The sequence below is a fragment of the Rhinopithecus bieti genome, unplaced genomic scaffold (assembly GCF_001698545.2).
Source record: "Rhinopithecus bieti isolate Rb0 unplaced genomic scaffold, ASM169854v2 scaffold_10017, whole genome shotgun sequence".
NCBI lineage: Eukaryota > Metazoa > Chordata > Mammalia > Primates > Cercopithecidae > Rhinopithecus > Rhinopithecus bieti.
Genome location: NW_016806314.1, coordinates 301,340 through 318,165, shown reverse-complemented (window position 1 = coordinate 318,165; position 16,826 = coordinate 301,340). Strand labels below are relative to the sequence as shown.

Below are 16,826 nucleotides of genomic sequence, written 5' to 3'. Positions count from 1 at the left end.
AAAAAAAAAAAAAAAAAAAAAAAAAACTGAAAGAATGACCACCGGTTCACTGATACATGAAATGGAAATATTTTTCCAGAGGAACACAGTCAATTCAAGTATTTACCGAGCACCCACATACACAGACTGTTAAAACTGACAGATCCTTCAGATACCAAGTAGTTCCAGTCCCATGTTTTACAATGAGGAAACATAGTCGGATTTTTCCTGACGAGATGGCTAGATGGCTTGCCTAAGGTCACACAGTGAGTAAACGACAGGCAAAGTAGACATCAGAACTGTGACCTCATAACACATCCAATACGCTTCCCAAAACACCACACTGCCCAGTCCTTTAATAGATTCCTGGGTTCAAGCAACCTGCCTGCTTGACCTCCCAAAATGCTTGGATTACAGGCATGAACCACAGTGCCCAGCCTGTGAGCCTATTTCAATCAAGGAAAATGCTCTCCTTCCCCTGAATTCCAAAGCACAATATTTCTAACATTATACATGGTAAATATAAATTACCTTATAGAATGTCTTCACAATATTTGAATTCCCAAAATATTAAATACCATAACAAGTCTCCATGAATGTTTGTTGAAGGGATAGAGGGATGACTATGTAGATAAATGATTACCACACAACATGATCTGTATCATCTGCTTAATCCTCTCACTGCCTTATCTTACTCAATATAAATACTCAAAAACCTAATAGTTAATTTTCAGCTAGCTTCAAGGACATCTAGAGACTCACATGACACAGAATGACAGAATTAAAACTCCACTGACACTTTCAAAAAGAGGTACAATGTCGACACCAGTTTCAACTCAGTCACAGATAACATGCAAAAAGAATTTGACTTCCAGTACCTGCTCTTGGTAATGAAATTCATTATCCTCAATTTTCTGAATCTCTTCAAAAATTCTGTGAAGGAGAAAACTATAATTAGAAGATACATTAAAATTTCTGCCTACTTGAGGGAGAAGGGCGGGAGGAGAGAGAGGACCAGAAAAGATAACTATTGGGTAGTAGATTTAGTACCTGGGTGACAAAATAATCTGTACAACAAACCACCGTGACACAAGTTTACCTATATAACAAACCTGCACGTATACCCCTGAATCTAGAATAAAAGTTTAAAAATTTCTCAATAGAAGCATCAACAATAAAAGAGAAGCATGAAAATAAAGGGACTGGCCACGTATGTGTAAAGCCTTAGCGTACACTCACATGTAGAGGGATAAGGATATGGAGACAATAAAGGAAACAGCAGAAAATGCCTGAAAAACCGTCAAGGCAAGACTGAAGCATGTCTACTGGCAGCCTGAAGCCTCAGATATACCAGGACTGGCTCCTGGCCTCATTCCAAGAAGTGTTTATTACCTTTTTTCTGGGCCTAGCTTCTGCAGCATTTTTAAATACTGAAAGACAGTGTAAGCAACCTGAAAACAAAACATCCAAATTAGTCTTTTGCATAAAAGGATACCTAGGTAAAAGGAAAAAACAAGTCAGTTTGAATTATTTACCTCATAAAAATGTTCATAACCCTCATCAGTCAATGTAATAGAAATGCTGAACACTGAATAAGTAGAATTTTGCTCAAATCCCGTCTCACCATTTCCACCAAACAGTGCAAGAGCCCAGCATCTACAGGTGGGGAAAAAATTAACCCAATCAATGTTCCTGGATTGGCAGTCTACAGACATTCAAATTAACAAAATATAGAGGCTTTCTATGTAAAATTTGGAAACCTCAGCCTTTGATGTAAACATATACTTTCCAACAGTAAATCTAAAAGTGCAAATTTTAAAAGCACAAGGCCTCCCAAGGAATTGTGATACATTTAGGAATCACCAGAAGGAAATACAGTCTTTGTTTAATGCAAATATGAACAGATATGGCAACATAGTAAAACATTAACAGCTTTATTAAGCGAAAACCATTCCTTTTGAAAAGAACAGCACAAAGTATTAAAATGATGGCTGCTGGAAAGCAATTTGCTTACCTTCTTTTTTTTTTTCTTTAAATAAAGACAGGGTCTTACAATGTTGCCCAGGCTGGTCTCGAACTCCTGGGCTCAAGCAATCCTCCACCTCAGCCTCCCAAGTGCTGGAATTACAGGCGAGAGCCACCGCGCCCAGCCTCCCCATTTTTGAACCTGACTCCTAGGAGAGGCCTTAAGACACTTCTAATACATACTTACATCGAATGTCAAGTGAGGTCTTTAAGGCTGTTAGCTAACCTACATAGGTTGTCTAAGAAACAAGCAATGAGACTATACCTTTCCCTGACTAGATTAATTCTGAAAAGTTACAAAGAGAGGACACCAGAATAGAGTCTGAAATTCTAATAAAGCTCATTAAGGTAGAAAGGTTGTGCACAGCTCAAAGCATATAGCATATATTGTGTAAGGTACATATGAACCCAATATCATTAGTTTATTATTTTATAGTTAACTCTGCCCTTAGTTTTCTTTGAATGTTCTAGTACACACAAGTGTCTTAAAAATACTTATTTAAATTTCTCATCTATCCTTCCATTCTCATACTATTTCATTTATAGAAAAATCAAACAAGGAATTACTTTAATATATTAGTCCTGATTATAAAATTATATTTCTATTATTGAGCTATAGGTGACTTAAACATGTGCTTTAATGCTCAGGAAACATTCTGCTAACATGGCTGCATATACCATTTGCAGTCCCACCTATTAATTATGATTTACCTACCCAATGAAGTTTTCATTAAAGTCCAGGTTTGGGGCTGGGAAAACCTGGAAATCCATAGCATTTAAATAATTGATTTCTTTACCATTCAGTCAAATATAAATAATTGATTAGAGCTAATTCTTTTATGTAATTCTGGAATCTATTACTTTCATTTATGATTTTTTAAAATTTTGTGTACAAATAACTTCCAACAATGGGCTAAAAAGTAGCTTACAAGGAAATACACAAATATAATATGGACATTAAAATAATGTAAGTTATTAAAATGACTATAATTAAGCATTAAATCTTATTCCAGGCTTCCTGGCAGCTAAAGTAAAAGAATGCATTATATAATACTTATTGTCTATTATTTTTCAGAGATTGCTATACTGAAAATACTTATTAATTGAATACTTGCTTTTTCCTAAGGAAAGAAAGAATGCTGCCTTTGCCTTCATGTCCAACCAGCCAGGATATATAATGAAGTGGCTTCACCCTTTTAAAAAAATTTAATGGTTAGAAGAAAAAAAAAAGGTATAAATACACCAGAAAATCTTACCTCTAAGGCTACAATAATCTGAAAATATAATCATAAACTTATTCTCACATATGTCCACTAAACATGAAATTGTAATTAATTTAATAGCAGGAAGATAAAAACAGAAAATATAGTAAAATTAACTCTTTCATTGGAGATTACTGAAGAGTACACAATCATCCCAAAATTTAAGGGCACTACTTTTTCTCTTGGACACCAAACTTACCTGCTGTCATGATAAATCTTTTTGCTTTCCCCAAAATGAAATGTAGATTCCTTATCGGTTTAGAACCTAATATAGGTATGAATCACTGTAAAGCTTTTGGTACTATATTGGGCTCTGTGGTAAAGTGAAATGTGTGGCTCAAAGGGTCAGAAAATCTTGGTTCTAGTTTTAGTTTTTCCTTTAAGTAAATCATGACCTTGAGCAAGATACTGAACTGTATTCTTTTTCTCTTCACTTGCCCAACTACTTACTGAGTTTTCATGAAAATGCAATAACAAGTATAAAAATGCTTTATCTCATACTAATAATATAATAGTCCGAGTAATTGTGCACATGCTGTTCAAACTGTCTTTCCCACTGGCTTCTACTGTAATTTTATTAAAAGTATTCTTACCACAAAGACATACAGAAAAAAATTTAGTTTTCTGTATATTTCTGTATATATGAGAAAATTTAATTAGGTTACACAGTTAAATTCTGTAAATTCTTGAAAGTCAAGATATGATTTTCAACTATGTTAAGCAATCCTTAAAGCCCATACAACTTTGTTTAAAATATTAATTTGGCTGGGCACGGTGGCTCATGTCTGTAATCTCAGCACTTTGGGAGGCCACGGTGGGTGGACTGCTTGAGCCCCATCCCCCTCCCAAAAAAGTTAAATTTTTACCAGTTGATTAGCATGTATTTCTAATTAGAAAAGCATTTGTAGACATTGACTGATGCTTATCTTAAATAACTCTCTGGCCCATGCTACACTGCTCATATAAGATAACTATATAGACAAGTAGAAATCCTTTCCTAATTTGCATAAACCTGCCCTAATTCAGAGGAGTAAATCCTTGGGATTTATGTACCCTAGTCATATTACCAGTCCAAATTATTATTATTTTGAGACACAGTCTTGCTTTGTCACCCAGGATGGAGTGCTGTGGCGCAATATCAACTCACTGCAACCTCCACCTCTCAGGTTCAAACAATTCTCATGCCTCAGCCACCTGAGTAGCTGGGATTACAGGTGTGTGTCACCATGCCTGGCTAGTTTTTTGATATTTTTAGTCGAGACAGGGTTTTGCCATGTTGGCCAGTCTGCCAGGCCCAAATTATTTAACTTTACTTTTGACAAGATCAAAACAAATTACAAAAGTTAGCATTCACACTGAACACTTAATTTCAAAGACTTAAGAAAGGCCACTATAACTGAGAAAGCTCTAGTTTTTATATCCAAAAAATAGTAAAATACATAGCAAGGCTTGAAAGCTCCCGGAGTAATCAAGTTCCAGGTTTACTGTATTGCCATTTATAAATTCAGAACCCCCAAACTTAAACCATTTAGCATGCTTTAAAAGTGATTCTCACTTGGTTCTAATGAAGTAAATTTTCCCTTAAACTCTTACCTGTAATGTTGCTGTTGAGGAGGAAGTGCCCATGTGATGGTCAGAGCATGAATTTTTCTGATTGGAACAACTAAACAAAATATTTTCCAGAAAACAGATATAAGTGTTTCTCTATAACTTTTACTATATTACAAAAATGTTTAAAATTCAATATATTTATCTTCCAGTAAACAAGGGAAGGTTTAGTACAATGCACTTATTATTTCAACTTGCCAATTTTCCAATTCACATAATGCAGTTTTTGTAAATTTCTTTTTTATTTGATTTCAGAGGTAGAGAAAGCAGGGATAAAAGAACTATGAGGATATGAAATGCTGCTGTGTATGGATCTCTTCTTGCAAGAAAGGATACAAAACTAGGAGTCAGGAGACCCATGGCTGAAATCCAGTCCTACCCCTATCTTGCTACATGTGCTTATATGACCTGAGAAAATCACTTGCATTTAAATCTTTCTGAATCTGTTTACTAATAGTAAAATGAGTGAGTTGGGTTAAAGTATCTCTAGGATTCTTCCCAATGCTATTATTCTATGAATAGGAAAACTAAAACCAGAAAGAATACAATCAAAAATAAGTTGTCTCTGGAAAGAGTTAGCTTAATATTAACAGAATGGAGCCAGCAGCTGAAGGGTGTAATAAAACAGTCACTGATTAGAGGAAAGGAAAAGGAAAGAGACTGGTAATGGGCTGAAGAAGGAGGGAATACCTAAAGTAATTAGTAAAAAGAGAAAAAAAAATCTGCCATGATAGAATCAAGAAAGAGAGATGGGGAAAAAAAATTAAAAAAAATAAAAATAAAAATAAAAAAAAGAGAGACGGTGAATTAAGAATGTTTCTGCAATATTCACTATAGGCAAATTGTTAAGTAAATTGTAATGTAATCACAACTCATTATGCAGTTACTACAGGTATACTATTAAATGAAAGAAAGCAGAAGACAGAATTATATATATATATTTTAATCTCAACTATGTTAAGAAAATATACCTATTAGAAAATCAGAAAGAAATCTGGAGGCCAGACGTGGTGGCTCATGCCTGTAATCCCAACACTGTGGGAGGTGAAGGCAGGTGAATCACTTGAGGCCAGGAGTTCGAGACCAGCCTGGCCAATGCGGTGAAACCCCGTCTCTACTAAAAATACAAAAATTAGCTGGGCATAGTGGTGAGCGCCTGTAATCGCTGCACTCGGGAGGCTGAGGCAGGAGAATCACTTGAACCTGGGAGGCGAAGCAGTGAGCTGAGATCGTGCCATTGCACTCCAGCCTGGGCAACAGAGCGAGACTCTGTCTCCAAAAAACAAAAAAAAGAAATCCGATACAAATGACTTCTCTTGATGGTAAGATTTAAGGGTGATTTTTCTCCCATTTCTTGACATTTTATATTTTATTTAGCAAATATTGCTTTCACAAAAGGAAACGATTTCCAAAGTGTTTTCCCTCTCCTCTATTTTTATTCATTTAAAGGCAAAGAAGAGCAGAATATAAATAAAATGAAACATGAATGAAATTTAACAAAACAGAGAACAAAAGGGAAGAAACGTAAAGCAAGGAGAAAGCCTGAAGTAGACTGAAGTAGCAGCAGGGCACCAGAATCAAACAATCTGCAGCTAGTCAATGATCTGCTATCTATTATTAATGAGATCTCCATTGTCCATCTACTCCCTTTCCAACCCAGCTGTATTTTCTGTTGTGTTCTCATTTTCAATGAAAATTGGCAGCCTCAATTAGGTTATGGAGAATGTGCCAAAATTATTTCAAACAGTTTTAAACTTTTGGTTCACAAACCTCTATAAAGTTTGTTAAATGCTGGTGTGTCAAATGGATCCGTTAAATGGCCAAAGTTTGGTCTGGGTAACCCACTGAAAACAAAACAAATACATACAAATTTAATTGGCAAAAGCCTTTATAAGCAATATCTTTAGGGATATCTAACTGAGAGATATTTATAATCTATTCTATATACTCCTTCTTGGAAAGCATTTCAGGCATGAACAAACAGATGGCAACACAGCCACAAAATCTTCAGTTACACAATCTGTTCTTAGCCTCAGCCCAGTAACTCAAAAGTCTTTACAACTCAAGAGATAGAGAAGAATGAATTTAAAGGACGCCCTCTCACCCCAATATTTACTGACTCTATCAGCCCCATTTAATTTCAGTTCTCCTCCTAGACAAAGCCATTTCAGAAAGAAACTTAAACTAGAGATAATTGTTGATTTTTAAAATCAACAATTATACATGGAGTGAATATTAGGTGTAAAGCACTATATCAGGCACTGTGGTATTTAAAAGACTTGGTCCCTCCTAGGGGCTTCTACTCTGGTTGAAGATATTGTAACTTTAATATTTCTCCCAAAACACAGTCGATGCAAATTAGTATTAAATGCCTTGAAGAATTTTTAACCTGTCTAATTAAGGAACCAAAGTTATTAGTGAATAATATATGAGATTTTTTTTTAATGCTCATCAGGGATTGACAGAACCTAATTAATTCCTCTATTAAATACACCTCTGATTTTATTAAAGTTTCACATTTGACATTTCCATAGTTCACACTCAAGACTTCTAATCAGAAAAAAAAAAAGCCCCACAAATTTGTCATGCTTTTGATTACCTTTACATACCAAAAAGCACTGCTAATTATCAATGGCAATTCATATAAAGCCAAATCAATAATAACCAATCAGTTGTCATTATAAATTATTCTAACATTTTATGCTAGTTTCTTTCATAAATTTCAAATAATTATGTATTAGATACACCTGGGAAAATCCACAGCGTTAGTTACTCATCCGATGCGAGAAAAAATATGTTTTCATTAATTTTGTTAAAATGCAAACTACTAGGTATGGAAAGAAAGATTTCATTGCTTCAGAATTAAATTTCTTGTAAACTTTGTAACAAAACTGTAGCAGTAATGTATCTTTTAAATATTTGTACTATTTTGATGAATTTGAGGTGGAGAAAAAATGTTTATATCATCCTGAACTGAAACTCTACATACAATTTCTTATAAAAGAATATCTAGTTTGACTATATGAAATAGGAGTTTTTCAGGCAGTATGGAAAGTCAGTCATCATCTAAAAGATTCTTTCTTTTATGGGGAAAACCAGTGCAATATCCAAACAACTGACGTAAAAAAAACAAATTTTCAGAACACAATCTGTCCCAATGAGGGGGATGTAAGTGTGCATATTCTTCTGCCTCTCATATAGTATTTTCTTTTTTTTTTTTTTTTTTTTTTTTTTTTTGAGACAGAGTCTTGCTCTGTCGCTGGGGCTGGAGTGCAGTGGCCGGATCTCAGCTCACTGCAAGCTCCGCCTCCCGGGTTTACGCCATTCTCCTGCCTCAGCCTCCCGAGTAGCTGGGACTACAGGCGCCCGCCACCTCGCTCGGCTAGATTTTTGTATTTTTTAGTGGAGACGGGGTTTCACCGTGTTAGCCAGGATGGTCTCGATCTCATGATCTCGTGATCCGCCCGTCTCGGCCTCCCAAAGTGCTGGGATTACAGGCTTGAGCCACCGCGCCCGGCAGTATTTTCTTTTGTATCACAGAAAAGCTCTAAATAAATGTAAAAGGAGGCATAAATTTTTCAGAATTATTGCTTACTATATACATTTACAAGCCTGTAAATTTTGAACTATGGAAACTTGGCTTGTCATCTTAGTTTACCCACTCAAAAACTGTGTGATTTTGACATTCATTAAGTTTGTTTAGGTCTTAATTCTATCACCTGTGTAAAAATGAAAACGCATACAAGATAATGGTCTCTTTAACTCTGAAGGTGTATGATGTATGAAAATAGATATCTTACTTGTTTGGTATCTGAGAGAAGATTTCAGTCACCCACTTTTCCAAAGTATCCAGTGTTTCTTGAGAGAGGAGGATAGGGAAGATACAGGAAAATACAATGACATTATTCAATGTAGAAATGCAATTAGATTTCTCAGAGATTTTTAGCTAAAAAACAAAGGGTTATTTTAATTTGGCCATTACCTGCCACTCCTGAACCAGTAATGGATTAATAGGAAAAATAACAGTAGAAAAGAAAACCTTATGACACAGAGAATTCTATGAGACTCCTTTATTTCTCCCTGGTAAAGTTAGAAAATGCATACTAGTTTAACAAAAAAAATATATCTTTAGCATTAGGCTAGTGTGAAGGACCAAGAGATAAGATTATGCCAACCATCCTACGCCCATTCCAAAACTTACATCCTCTTGGAAGGTTTTTCCATACTAACCCATATTACATTAACCTCTCCTTTTTGCCATCTCATCAGTACTTTTATATTCCACCTGTTTTACTTTAATTTACACTTGCTGAGGTTTTAACTCATAGGTCTTTTTAGGCTTTATATATATATATAAATCATACATATATATGATTTATGTTTTCCTTTGATTCACTTCTTATATTTAATAAGAAATTCTTTTGAAATTTATAGTAAAAAAACAAGATCTAAATGAAAAAGGAAAGTTTTTGCTTTATCTGAGTGACCATCATTGAAGAGTATTTGTTAGTTCTACCAGGCACATGAATTTCACTAATTCTCAATAGAGAACCCCATTATATAAAACATGGGATTTAGACTAATGGACTTCTGAATTTATATTATACTATTTATATAGATGTTTGACTCTTATATGGTATAATTAATGCTTAAACTCTAAATTCTATGAAATCTACATTGTACATAGTTTTCATCAAAACTCTAGCCTAGGCACAGGGGCTGGGGCCAGTAATCCCAGCTATCTCAGAGGCAGAGGCAGGAGGATCACCTGAGCCCAGGCATTTGAAGCTACGGTGAGCTATGATTGTGTCACTGCGCTATAGCCTGAATGACAGAGCAAAACCCTGTCTTGTTAAACAACAAAAACTCTAGGACTTGTTTTAAAATTTTGAAATAAGCATTAATAAGCTCTTATATCTGTTATCACAGAGGAAGAAAATACAAAAGAAACAGAATAACTAGTTCAAGAAAAACACATGGAATTATTTGCAAACACAATAATCAAAAATCGTGAATTAACTTGTATACCAAATATGGAATTACCTAATTTAGCAAATGTAAAAGGAACCTAGAAGCAATTTGAACAAAAGAATCTACCATACCATGTAACTTTACCTTCAAGTCAACTTTAGTGAACTCATTTTGATCATAAATGCAAAAATGTTTTACATGTAAGTACCAAGTCAGATTTGATCTTAATTTTGACAATGTAAAAGCAAAACTTTATAAAAGGGGAATCACATTAGGGTGAGAGGATTAGCCTTTCAAATAGAAATGTGCAAACTATAAGGTATGTTAAATGGAATAATTTAGCAATTTACTGACTTTGAAAAACAAGTAGGTTGAAATGTAAAGAAAACAAAAGAAAGCTTCCATGATTTCCTTAATGAGAAAAAGTTAATGTGAGTTACTGAAGATAATGATCAAAGAAGGAAAATAGAGATATTCATCAGTCTTTACATTTAAGATACTTCTGCCACTGAGGTATTCATCAGTATTTTATATTTAAGATACTTCTGCCACTGTCACCATGATCAATCTCGATTAATTTTTACAGGACCTTATGTAAGAATGAACAAACCAACACTTTGCCCTGTAAGAGTTTGTAATTACTATAGAGTAAATGTAAAACCACAGACACAATTGCAGCTGAAGGTGGCTTAAAAGATCAATTCATGACCTATTAGAATATTAATACATTCATAGACCAGCCTACATATCTTATCTTACAAATAAGACCTATTTCTGTAAGAGATTTGCCTGAGAATCTCATCATCTTGTGTTTCCCTAAGCTTTGCCACTAGTTATGTGACATCTCCAAGTTCTGATTTCCTTTACCTTGTATTAAGGTCAAGCACTAAAGTAATTAATAGTACAACAGTACACTGCAACACCGATACAGGCAAACAAATCCTAAGAAAGCACTACTTCAGGGTAACTCTAAGAGCCATAATAAATAGTTACCTTTGGATTGAACCACTAAAGTCATGTAATGAGCAGAGTAGTAATGCATCCAGAATTCTCTCAATCTAGCATGTGTATCAATATTATTCTTTTTTGGTTCATGCTTGAGCGTCTCAGCATTTCCTATAAAAGAATGAAAAAAATCATAGATATAACTAAGTTCACTTTGTTAAAAGTCTTCTACATCATCAATGCATACTTAGCTACCATACATGATTAATGAAATAACCCAAGTGACTCAAGAATATTGAACCAGTGTGCAATAATGTATTAACATTAATGAGACAAAAATGCATAAGAAACAATTCTGAAGTATATTTTAATATCCAAGGAATTAATCTCTGGTTGGGAAAACCTTAAAAAAACAGACAATAACTCCCTAAGCTTCCTTGCTTAATAATTAGTCTAGCAGTATTCAATCCAGGTTCTTTCTAATTATTTTAATAATAGGTTTGTGTAATTCTTTTTTTTTTTTTTAAAGACAGCGTTTCGCTCTTGTTGCCCAGGCTGGAGTGCAATAGCATGATCTCAGCTCACCGCAACCTCCGCCTCCCAGGTTCAAGCAATTCTCCTGTCTCAGCCTCCCAAGTAGCTGGGACTACAGGTGTGCACCACCACACCCGGCTAATTTTTGTATTTTAGTAGAGATGGGGTTTCACCATCTTGGCCAGGCTGGTCTCGAACTCCTGACCTCATGATCCACCCGCCTTGACCTCCCAAAGTGCTGGGATTACAGGCGTGAGCCACCATGCCCAGCTAATTCTTAAAAATAAAACACATGAAGCAAGAATGCCCTATAAAATGTATATAACTGTACAGAAATATACAGGGAAACAAAGCACCCTTTAAAGAATAATTTAGATCATCTCATCCTAAGTTTTACTCTATAGTCAACAGGATTAATATGAGGCTTTAACTAAATCCTACCACTAAGAAAATGCCATTATGAAAAACAGACACCAGTTAAACGGTTTACCAGATGAACAAAATTAAGTCACAGTTAAAAAACTCTTACAGAAACCATTGCTACCTCTGTTGACAAATGGAAATGTCAAGCTGAGGTACAGCACAGACTTTATAATCAGATAAACAGATGTTCAAATCTCACATCCACCACTTACTAGCTGTGTGATTTAAACAAATTAGATAACTTGACTGAAATTTAAAATAGAGATGGGGTCTCACTATGTTGCCAACGCTGGTTTTGAACTGGGCTCAAGTGATTCTCCCACCTCAGCCTCCCAAAGCATTGGGATTACAGGTGTGAACCAGCACGCCTGGCCTAAACCTGTTTATCTTTAAATGGAGATGATAATGGTACCTATCTCTGAACATTGTGATAATGATCAAATGAAATAATTCATGTAGTGCTAGCATAGTATCTGGCACTTCAAAAGCATTCACAAAATGTAAGGTATTATTCTTGCTATATTCATTGTTAAAGAACCAAATACTAGCATATTTAACAACTTCGTGTTTGAAAGGCTAATTAGCTATCCTAAAAGGTAAAAGGTACCTAGGGGCTCCAGCTTTATAATTTTCAATTCCTTATCAACTTTTCTTATTCTAAATCTTAACTAGAAAATATGAAATAAGATGATGTAGTTAGTATCTTACCCCAAAAAAATTTTCCCATAGGATGTCCAGGTCTTGCAAGGCTTCCAAACAACATTTCCTTTCTGTTTGCATCAGAAGGCCTGGCAAGTTGATATTCTGTCAATTTTAAAGAAACACGTAGTAAAACAAAATTCAGTATCTCCTTTATTATATGGAAATTCAAACTTACAGAACAGAAAGCAAGGAAGTAACAAAAATTAACTTCATGAATCACATGTTATAAGACTGAAGTGGGAAACTCAATGATCCAGGCCTGGCTCTATGACTTAATATGACCTGTAATTTTGGGTAAATCAATTCAGCTTACCAGAGTTTTACCCTTATTTTTCAAATGAAACACAAGGTAGTTAATGATCTGAAAGTTTCAGCTCTAGGATGCTATGTATAAGATTTTACTGATGAAAATGCTAATAAAATATTAAACCTTGTGTCTGGGAACTTGGTCATATATATTGTTTAAATAGTAATAAAGTATGATGGCTAAGAACAATCACTTTGAAGTCAGAAATACCTTGGCTACCACTAAAGACTGAATGTCTGTGTCCCCGCCACCCAAAATTTCTACGTTGAAACTTAACCCCCAATGTGATGGTATTTGGAGGTAGGGGCCAAAGAGAAATGATTAGGTAATGAGGGCAGAGCCCTCATGAATGGATTAGTGCCTTGTAAAAGAGACCTCAGAGTACTCCCTTGCCCCTTCTGCTGTATGAGGACAAAAAGTGAAGGCAGTTGTCTATGAACCAGAGAGCAGGCTGTCACCAGACACCAAATCTGTCAGTTCTTTGATCTTGGACTTTTCAGCCTCCAAAACTGTAAGAAACAATTCTGTTGTTTATAAGCCACCCGGTGTGTGGGATTCTGTTATGGCAGCCCAAATGGACTAAAAATCGCTAGAACTGCAGTTCTGGCACTAAGCTCAATAACCTTGAGGAAGATCTAACGTACCTGATTCCATTCCTCCAAAACGGTAAGAAAATAAATGTTTTATTTCAAGCCACCACATTTCAGCAATAACAGGTAATATAGCAGACATGTAAACATATCTACGAAAAGTGATTTAAGACCCCGTAACTGATAAAATAGGGTATAAATACCTGAACACTTAGAGACCACATTTGGAAAGGAAACAAACATTAAAAATAAAGAAATAAGTAAATAAAACTAGAGACTGCACTTTGACACATAATTAAGATTTAAAAAGGCATTGGACATGCCTTTCATCTCAATCAGTAAGTCACACTATGTAGGCAATTATATATGTTTATATGAGTATAAACTATCATTAAAATAAAAAGTCAATTACTAAAAATAATTTCTCAGCCAGGTGCAGTGGCCTACGCCTATAATTCCAGCACCTTGGGAGGCCAAGGCGGGTGGATTACGAGGTCAGGAGATCGAGACCATCCTAGCTAACACGGTGAAACCCCGTCTCTACTAAAAATACAAAAAAAATAGCAGGGCGTGGTGGCGGGCGCCTGTAGTCCCAGCTTCTCAGGAGGCTGAGGGAGAAGAATGGCATGAACCCGGGAGGTGGAGCTTGCAGTGAGCCAAGATCACGCCACTGCACTCCAGCCTAGGTGATAGAGAGAGACTCTGTCTCAAAATAATAATAATAATAATTTCTCCAGGCCAGGTACAGTGGCTCACACCTGTAATCCCAGCACTTTGGGAGGCTGAGGTGGGCAGATCATGAGGTCAAGAGATCGAGACCCTCCTGGCCAACATGGGGAAACCCATCTCTACTAAAAATACAAAAATTAGCTGGGCATGGTGGCACACACCAATAGTCCCAGCTACTCGGGAGGCTGAGGCAGGAGAATTGCTTGAACCCAGGAGGTAGAGGTTACAGTGAGCCAAGATAGTGCCACTGCACGCCAGCCTGGGCAACAGAGCAAGATTCGGTCTCAAAAATAATAATAATAATTTCTCCATAATCTCCTCTTAGCAATAAAAAAATTTTTTTTTTTTTTTTTTTTTTTTTTTGAGGGATTACAGGCATGAGCCACTGCGCCTTACCTGAATACATTTAATAACAGAAGCTCATATAACATATCCACACGGTAGGTTTTAAAAGTAGAATTAACTTTGGGAGGCTGAAGCATGCAGATCACCTGAGGTCAGGAGTTCAAGACCAGCCTGGCCAACATAGTGAAACCCCGTCTCTACTAAAAATACAAAAAAACTAGCTGTGCATGGTGCCAGGCACCTGTAGTCCCAGCTACTTGGGAGGCTGAGGCAGAAGAACCACCCGAGCTCAGGAGTTAGAGGTTGCAGTGAGCTGAGATTGCGCTACTGCACTCCAGCCTGGGCAACAGAGCAAGACTGTGTCTCAAAAAATAAATAAAATAAAAATAAATATATTCAAGGAAATTATAAAAGACTGAACAAATCTACTTGCATTGTGCAAATAAACGTTTATAAATGTATGTGTACAAATCCTCCATTGAAAGATTAGACCAAAAACTGATATGAGTATAGGGAACAATGACCTAGTGATGAAGTTACCACTAGTTAACAAATTTAAAAGCCAGGACAGAAAGAATCTCTTCCATATGCAGGTGGAGACAAAGGAAAAGGAAAGTGACCCTATAAGATGAATGTGCCAGAGCTGTTGAAGGCTCAACAGTCTTCATTTTCTTATACATGGACCTGGCCATCCAATCATGCAGACAACTAAAGAGATGTGAATGAGACAAGTAAAACCTGAAAGACAGAAGAAAGATTGTCCCATCTGAATAGACTAGAAAAAAATAACACCTGATTACTGAGCTTTCAAAACTGATTAATAAGTAATTTATTGCATCAGTTACAACTGTTGGATCAGACTGAAATCTAGGTCTCCTATCATTAAAAAAAAAAGAAGACACAAATGAACAAAAGCACAACAGAATTTTTACTTTAGTTCAGCATAAACCAAAACTCCATACTGTGTTGTATATATATATATATTTCTTTCAACATAATTTTTCAAAGCATAATAAAATATATTCTGGTTTAAAATTGTAAAATCTAATTAAAGGTCTGCTTGTTTAAACACTGGTGTCAACCCACTCTAGAAACTGTATAAAGAAAAACATACTAGAAAGCACCTAGTTCTTGAGTCTCAAAATACAGAAAGTGCTTTTACAGTTATCCTCAGTTGTTTTGCTTTCTCATCCATTCAACAGGTATTTAACTGGGTTTAAGGTAAAACAGACACTATGCTAGGCAAGTGAAAAAATGAAGAAAATAAATCCTTGATTTCCAAGGAGCTACTATAGCTAGAAGGAGCCTAACCATTCCATCCTCTTTTACAAATAAACTGAATGCCACAGCTAGAGACACTTCTGTAAGTTAAACAGGGGTCTGCTGACTTCCAGATAGATCACTCTAGCCATCTGTTAGTTTACTCAGCCTAGTAAATGCTTTAAATCACTATTAGAACTAGACACTGCATCAAACCAAGGAGGAAAATACTACAAAAAGTGGAACAAATACAGAGACTTGCAGTCACTATAAGCCAAGCCTAACCTATATGAACTGGAAGTCCCCTCAAGTCTAGTATTAAATGTTTCTAATACTTAAATAAATCAAGCAAGGATAATATACAATGGTGATATTTATTGGTACTGTGTAATTAAAGAATATTTATAGCACAGAGCTATAATGAAGCCTCACCCTATATAAGCACATTGTTTTCCTCTATAGTCTTCAATCTTTGAATCTCAAAAGATTAGCCCCTATGGTAAAACCTTCGAAAAACAAAGGATGAAAAAACTAAAATCCACCATCCCTTTCATTTACTTCAAATCTACACTGAATTAGATGTTTAATGACTTCAGGAATAAACACAACACATATTTCAATTTAGTACTTTAAAATATAAAGATAAAATGGTCTAGAGATAAAGAAGGATAAATGTAATAAGTAACTGGTTTCATGAAGGAAAAAACTGTAGTTACACATAAAGTACTCCTCTTACCACTATCAACAGCTTCAACTTCACGGTCAATTGCATCTCTGATCATTAGTGGATGGATGAAGAACTGGGCCCATCTGAACAAAAAACAAAACTGGCATTTCTGTTTTTGTTCACTTTCATCAATCAACATCTATTATTTTAATTAAGAAACTTACTAAGTTGGAGATTTAATTCACAATCCTAAGTATATGAAATCTAAATAATCTGCATTTCTATATTTTAAACTAATATCTACACGTTACTTTAACTTTTTCATTGTGAAATATATTTAATAACAATCATACAGAAAAGTTAACAAAACATGAACATATAAACGACATCTGAGTGGCCCACCCAGGTGAAGAAACAGACCATAGTCAACACTCTAGAAGCACCTGGCTCACACCCTTACCTCATGAAATATCGTGAAT

The 16,826-nt window shown here is 35.4% G+C and overlaps 1 protein-coding gene across 4 annotated transcripts in view; it reads right to left on the bottom strand.

The window, feature by feature from the left end:
* The window catches only part of NRDC (nardilysin convertase), a 96,891-nt gene that overhangs the window by 23,754 nt on the left and 56,311 nt on the right, over positions 1–16,826 (bottom strand). For all 4 annotated transcript variants that reach the window (XM_017875414.1, XM_017875415.1, XM_017875418.1 and 1 more), the window contains 10 exons: positions 16,417–16,490; positions 12,456–12,551; positions 10,839–10,961; positions 8,675–8,732; positions 6,645–6,718; positions 4,860–4,929; positions 3,120–3,197; positions 1,515–1,635; positions 1,372–1,430; positions 858–912 (listed from right to left, as the gene is read on the bottom strand). In XM_017875414.1, the coding sequence (XP_017730903.1) occupies positions 858–912; positions 1,372–1,430; positions 1,515–1,635; positions 3,120–3,197; positions 4,860–4,929; positions 6,645–6,718; positions 8,675–8,732; positions 10,839–10,961; positions 12,456–12,551; positions 16,417–16,490 (808 nt within the window). The remainder of the gene's footprint in view (positions 1–857; positions 913–1,371; positions 1,431–1,514; positions 1,636–3,119; positions 3,198–4,859; positions 4,930–6,644; positions 6,719–8,674; positions 8,733–10,838; positions 10,962–12,455; positions 12,552–16,416; positions 16,491–16,826) is intronic.